Source organism: Mus pahari, chromosome 1 (assembly GCF_900095145.1).
Source record: "Mus pahari chromosome 1, PAHARI_EIJ_v1.1, whole genome shotgun sequence".
NCBI lineage: Eukaryota > Metazoa > Chordata > Mammalia > Rodentia > Muridae > Mus > Mus pahari.
In genome coordinates, this window is record NC_034590.1 from 89,946,307 (window position 1) to 89,953,907 (window position 7,601).

Sequence of the window (7,601 nt, forward strand, 5' to 3'; positions counted from 1 at the left end):
GTAAATAAAGAAAATAATAATAAAAAAAAAAGAAAAAAATCACCACCGATAAAGAATATTAAACCTGGCCACAAATATATAAAATCAATCATAGTTATATTGAGGATCTTGAAAAAAAAAAGATCTCATATATGATGTCTTTTTAAGATTTCATTTTATTTTTAGGTATCTGGACATGTATGTACACATGAGTGCAAGTGCCCATGGTGGTCAGAAGAGGGCCACAGATCCCCATGGAGCTGGAGTCACAAGTGCTTGTGAACCACCCAATGTGGATCCAGAAAACTAAACTCTGGTCCAGTGGGAGAGCAGTCAGTGTTCCTTACCACCGAGCCAACTCTCTGGCCTGCAGATGTAGTTATTTCTTGCTGCTCATACTTTTTTCTGTCTTTGTGTTTGATAGTTTTATCATCAGGTACTTTGGTAAGCTCCTGGTCTGCATTTGATTAGTTACCCCCATGTTGGCTACTTTCCTAGGTCATGGGAATCTTCACACACGTTCTTTAGGTACGGTTCCGAGTTCCTTTTCTCCCCCTTTACCTTCTTTAAAATTTAACACATATAAGTATTATCTCTTGATGATGAGACCCCTCCAGTCAGTCTTCTCTCTTTTTCTTACCTTTTAAATTTGTTCCTCCTCCAGTCAGTCTTCTCTCTTTTTCTTCCCTTTTAAATTTGTTCCTTTGACTAGGAGGCTTCAAATATTCTGTCTGAGGTTACTGATTCTTTCTTTAGTTTGGTCAAGCTTGCTGTTAAAATCTATTTAGTTATAGATGATTGTGAGATTCCACGTGGGAGCTAGGAACTGATCCTCGGTCTTCTGCAAGAGCAGAAAGCGCTCTTATCATCACTCTCTTACCAATATTCATCCTTATGCCCATTATTAGAAGTCTCAGTTTGGGGATCTTGTAACCCTTGTGTAAATATTTGTAAACCCTTTGCACATTTTCTGAGACCACCACCTTTTAAAGAACCAATAAATGCTCTCTCAGAGTGACATGTTTTCATAGTGTATAGTAGCCTATAATTCTGGTGGGGCCAGCAAGTAATGTCTCTCAGCTGGTAAGTAAGGCCTTCCCTTCCTGTTCTTTAGGTGTCTTGGTTACTGTCTGTGTTCTGAATTTAAGTGTATCCACTGGCTTGTTCCTGTATCTTGATCACTTGATATAGAATATAATTAGCATAAAACACCACTGATCTGACTGGACCAAGGGATTTTTTTTCATACTGTAATAGATTCCTCCTGGGGTAGGAACTGAAGGTGGTGCTTAAGCCACATGGGAGGAGATGGAGTAGTGATATACCCGAAAGGTAGCCCTTTTGGAAATCAATCCAGGTAAGCACTTCCCCCCTCTGTTGGGGTGAGGGAAAGCAGCTAAGCTGATAGCTCATGTTGGCTGGTAGTGTACAGCTAAGCAGATAGATTTCTCTTTCAATAAGATGATTCTCTGGGTTCTGTTTTCCCCTGGTTACTTTCTTTTTATTTGACTCCATGTATGGCCCTACCTTCACTTTTCATGCCATGGTCCCCAATAACTGAGAAAGGGTTCAGATTTATGACAAAAGCTTCCTTAGCATTGATAAGGGCACTGGGTATTGGCTCTGCACAATCTCTTTGCTGTGATGGTGTTGCTTCTGTGGTCTGATATGCCACCTCTTAGAAAGAGGATTGAGACACATTCCACCGAAGTGCATTTCTCTTAGTCTATCAACATGGATTTTCCTTCGAACCCACAGAGCACACAAATGACTGGGGTGTGTGTGTGTGTGTGTGTGTGTGTGTGTAACACATAGGTAACAGTTGATCTATCTGCGGGGGGCAGGGGGCGAAGACAGGGACCCTTCCCACACGCCTGGCTGACATCCCATTCTGTTAACATCCTTCTGTTGTTCCTCTCATCAGTTATTGACATTCCTATATACAGTATGGATCAAAAAGCAATCGGAAGGCATGTGACTGCCATGGCCGCCACAGGACTGACATACTTTATCCTCATTATCCTTCTGGAGACTACTTCATGGAATCTAATGACCTTCATATATCGATATGTTCTCTTTGGTATCTACAGGATATTTTATAAGGTAAGTAGCAGAATACAGGTCTCAGAGACAACTCACTTTTTTTTCAAAAACAAATTTTTATTTGATATTTTCTTCATTTACATTTCAAATGCTATCCTGAAAGTCCCCTGTACCCTCACCCTCCCCACCCTGCTCCCCTCCCCACCTACTCCCTCTTCCTGGCATTCTCCTGTACTGCGGCATATAATCTTCCCAAGACCTAGGGCCTTTCCTCCCAGTGATGGCCGACTAGACACAAGCTCTGGGGGTACTGGTTAGTTCATATTGTTGTTCCTCCTATACAGTTGCAGACCCCTTCACCTCCTTGGGTACTTTCTCTAGCTCCTCCATTGGGGGGCCTTGTGTTCCATCCAATAGATGACTGTGAGCATCCACTTCTATATTTGCCAGGCACTGGCATAGCCTCACCAGAGACAGCTATATTAGGGTCCTGTCAGCAAAAATCTTGCTGGCATATGCAATAGTGTCTGGGTTTGGTGGCTAGAGACAACCCACTTTTAAATTTTATTTTTATTTTTTATTGGAAAAAATTTCCAGACAATATGTTGACATTCTGATCATTGTCTTTCCCAACTCCTCCCAGATCTTCCCCACCTACCCAACTCCATGCCCTTTCTTTTTCGCTCTCTTTAGAAAAACAAACAGCCACACAAACAAACCAGAATTAAAAAACCCACAAATACAGACATAAAACACAACATACACACATAATCACAAAATTAGTAACTATATTATACAAACAAAAAGCCAGTAAGACAAAATAGGCCAAAACAAAGCAATATGAGACAAAAAAATGTACAAAAATATCATTGGGTTCATTTTGTGTTGGCCTTCTATTGCAGGGCATGGGGCCCAACCTTAAGTATGGTGTATATACCTAGTGAGACTCCACCGAAGAAAATTAATTTTCCTTTTCAAGTAGATATCAGTTGGAGATGGCTTCTTGGTTAGGGATAAGAGATAATACCCACTTCCTGCTCTCAGTGCTGGCATGCTGCCTGACTTAGAACTGTGTGAGCCCTGGGCATGAGATCAGCCCCCATGAGTTCATATGTGTCCATCCTGTTGAGTCTAGGAGATCTTGTTTCCTTGGTATCTTCCATCCCCTCTGTCTCTGGCAAGCTTCCTAGCTCCTCTTCCACACAACCTCCTGTCTTAGTGTTCTATTACTATGTAGAGATACCATTACCACAGCAACTCTTACAAAGGAAAGCATTTAACTGGGGCTGGCTTACAGTTCAGAGGTTTAGTTCATTGTCATCATGGTGGGAAGCATGGTGTCACGCAGGCAGACATGGCGGACTGGTGAAACAGCTGAGAGTTATAATCTGGATGTGAAGGTAGCAGGAAGACAGAGACACTGCAACTGGCTTGGGCTTTTGAAACCTGAAAGCCCACCCCTAGTGACAAATTTCCTCCAACAGGTCTACACTTACCCCGACGAGGGCACACCTTTTAATTTTTCTGAAGTAGGGCCACTCCATGATCACTAAGCATTCAAAGACATGAGAGGATGGGGCCCATTCCTATTCAAACCCCTATACTCCCCGAGACCTTAGGGGAGGGATTTCATGAAGACATCACATTTAGGACTGGTTTCAAATCTCACAACATTATCCAGTTGTGAGTTAGAGATAATTCTTAAACTGAAAAGTACATACCTCCACTACTAGAAATATGGGCTTTATCATCACTATGGCCAAACCCCCTGATGGACCAACTTGAGTCATGTTCTTCGGCAGAGTACCCTGGCAACAGGAGTATATGGCTGAGGAGATTTTCAACCCAGGATGTAAGGAAACACAGAGACAACAAAGGGGGCCAGGGACAAGATACCCCCAGGGACCTACTTCTGCCCACTCAGTCTTATCTCTTGGTTCCCAAATAGGGCTACCCCCTGAAGACCAAACCTGTGGAGGACATTTCATACTCACATCATAACAGTGGATCAAGGAAATCAATATATGCTGACTGATATCTATAAGAATCAGAGGTCAACATAAAATGTGAATTTTGTGAATTTATTGTGATTTTAATGCACTGATTAGTATTGAAATTTTTCCTTTGAGTAACTCCTATGTCATGGGTACACTCCCTCCCCAGTCTGTCCATTTGTCCCAATTTGGCTCTGGGTATTGTAAAAGCTCCCAGGTGATACTGGGTCACCAATCCATAGAACACACATCCCAGTAAGGCTGTATGACAGGTATGTTCATCTTGCAGCATGCATCAGACTGATGCATAGGGCTTATTAAACTATAAATTATCTCTAACCCACAACTGGATAAGTCTCAGAGATGATAACTAAATCAGGTGAATAAAAAGCACTTTTACATCTTAACAAAAGTGTTAGAAGCACAGATTCATGACATGGCCAGGTATATTCCGGAAACATAAAGACTGTAATAATCTAAAATCAAATCAGCTCATTAGTAAAATTAGAAAGTAAGAAAAAATTATTGACAAGTTCAGAAAAATGATTTTAAATGATTTTTTACACTATACAAATTAGAAATAAAAAGAAATAAGAAGGTTTTTTTAACATGATAAAAGATACATACGTGATAGAAACACATATACTTGTTCTCTAAAAATGTGTATAATATATGCACTTATAAAAGTATGTATAAAATATGTGAACGAATGCTCATGATGTATTCATAGGAGAACAGGACAACAGCCATATAGGGGACAAAATGTATGTCTTAACATAGAAGGTAGTGCTCACTGTGCATGGGTCCTGCCAGGAGGGACCTGTTCTCACTGGAGTGTTTTTACTCCTGGGCTCAGAGGTGAGACAGACACGTTCTCTCCAATAACTGTGAGGAGTGGGGCTGACCAGAAGCACACAGGGTGCAAAGTCAGTGGAGCAGCTGAGACTTCTGCCATCTGCACTCAGAGCTTGGGCTGTTCCAGAGCCCTCTGTACACAAGCTCCGCCAGGAGAGAGGTGGTCTCCCAAGAGTGCTGACACAGGCTTACAGACCCACAAGAGGAACAAGTTCCAGCCAGAGACAGCAAGAACATCTAACACCAGAGATAACCAGATGGCAAAAGGCAAAGGCAAGAATCTTACCAACAGGAACCAAGATTACTTGGCACCATCAGAACCCAGTTCTCCCACCATAGCAAGTCCTGGATTCCCCAACACACCAGAAAAGCAAGATGTGGAGTTAAAATCATATCTCATGATGCTGATAGAGGATTTTAAGAAAGAAGGACATTAATAACCCCCTTAAAGAAAAACCAGGAGAACACAGGTAAACAGGTAGAAGCCCTTAAAGAAGGAACACAATATCCCTTAAAGAATTACAGGAAAACACATCCAAATGGGTGAAGGATTGAGAGAAACCATCCAGGATCTAAAAATGGAAGTAGAAACAATAAAGAAATCACAAAGGGAGACAATTCTGGAGATAGAAAACCTAGGAAAGAGATCAGGAGCCATAGATGCAAGCATCGCCAACAGAATACAAGAGATGGAAGAAAATGCAAAATGTAAAAAGATTCTAAATAAAACATCCAGGAAATCCATGACTCAATTAGAAGACCAAACTAAGAATAATAGGAATAGAGAAGAGTGAAGATTCCCAACTTAAAGGGCCAGTAAATATCTTCAACAAAGAAAACATCCCTAACCTAAAGAAAGAGATGCCCATGAACATACAAGAAGCCTACAGAACTCCAAATAGACTGGACCAGAAAAGAAATTCCTCCNGACACATAATAATCAGAACAACAAATGCACTAAATAAAGATAGAATATTAAAAGCAGTAAGGGAAAAAGGTCAAGTAACATATAAAGGCAGACCTATCAGAATTACACCAGACTTCTCGCCAGGAACTATGAAAGTCAGAAGATCCTGGGCAGACATCAAACAGTCCTTAGGGGAACACAAGTGCCAGCCCAGGTAACCCGGTAAAACTCTCAATAACCATAGATGGAGAAATCAAGATATTCCATGACAAAACCAAATTTAAACAATATCTCTCCACAAATCCAGCCCTTCAAAGGGTAATAAATGGAAAAATCCAACACAAGGAGGGAAACTACACCCTAGAAAAAGCAAGAAAATAATCTTCTTTAAACAAAACAAAAAGAAGATAACCACAAAAAAATAATAATTCTACTTCTAACAACAAAAGTAACCGGAAGCAACAATCTTTTATCCTTAATATCTCTTAATATCAATGGACTCAATTACCCAATAAAAAGACTTAGACTAATAGATGGGATACGTAAACAGGACCCAGCATTTTGCTGCATACAGGAAACCCACCTCAGTGGCAGAGACAGACACTACTTCAAAGTAAAAGGCTGGAAAACAATTCTCCAAGCAAATGGCCCCAAGAAACAAACTGGAGTAGCTATTCTAATATCGAATAAAATCAACTTCCAACCTAAAGTTATCAAAAAAGATAAAAAGGAAACGTCATACTCATCAAAGGAAAAATCTACCAAAAAGAACTCTCTATTCTGAACATCTATGCTTCTAATGCATAAAAGATACCTTACTAAGGCTCAAAGCATACACTACACTGCAAACAATAATAATGGGAGACTTCAACACCCCACTCTCAACAATGGACAGATCATAGAAACAGAAACTAAACAAAGACACAGTGAAACTAACAGAAGTTATTAATAAAATGGATTTAACAGATATCTACAGAACATTTTATCCTAAAACAAAAGAATATACCTTCTTTTCAGCACCTCATGGTACCTCCTCCAAAATTGACCATATAATCAGTCACAAAACAGGCCTCAACAGATACAAGGAGATTGAAATAATCCCATGCATCCTATCAGATCACCACAGTATAAGGCTGGTCTTCAATAACAACATAAACAACAGAAAGCCCACATACACTTGGAAGCTGAACAACAATGTACTCAATGATAACTTGGTCAAGGAAGAAATAAAGAGATTAAAGACTTTTTAGAGTTTAATAAAAATGAAGGCACAACATACCCAAATTTATGGGACACAATGAAAGCAGTCCTAAGAGGAAGACTCATAGCTCTGAGTGCCCCCCAAAAGAAACTAGAGAAAGCATACACTAGCAGCTTGACAGCACACCTGAAAGCTCTAGAACAAAAAGAAGCAAATTCACCCAAGAGAAATGGATGGCAGGAAATAATCAAACTCAGGGCTGAAATCAATCAAGTAGAAACAAAAAGATCTATACAAAGAATCAACCAAACCAAGAGCTGGTTCTTTGAGAAAATCAACAAAATATATAAACCCTTCGCCAGACTAACTAGGAAGCACAGAGTCAGTATCCTAATTAACAAAATCAGAAATGAAAAGAGAGCCGTAACCACAGAAACCAAGAAAATCCAAAAAATCCTCAGATCCTACTACAAAAGCCTATACTCAACAAAACTGGAAAATCTGGATGAAATGGACAATTTTCTAGACAGATACCAGGTACCAAAGCTAAAGCAGGAACAGATAAATGATGTAAATAGTCCCATATCCCCTAAAGAAATAGAAACAGTCATTAATAGTCTCC

At 40.0% G+C, this 7,601-nt stretch overlaps 1 protein-coding gene across 1 annotated transcript in view; it reads left to right on the top strand.

Moving 5' to 3' along the window:
• Positions 1 to 7,601, top strand: part of LOC110320750 (ATP-binding cassette sub-family A member 3-like) — a 122,939-nt gene that overhangs the window by 91,398 nt on the left and 23,940 nt on the right. Inside the window, exon 24 of the mRNA XM_021196899.2 lies at positions 1,904 to 2,082. Within this exon, the coding sequence (XP_021052558.1) occupies positions 1,904 to 2,082 (179 nt within the window). The remainder of the gene's footprint in view (positions 1 to 1,903; positions 2,083 to 7,601) is intronic.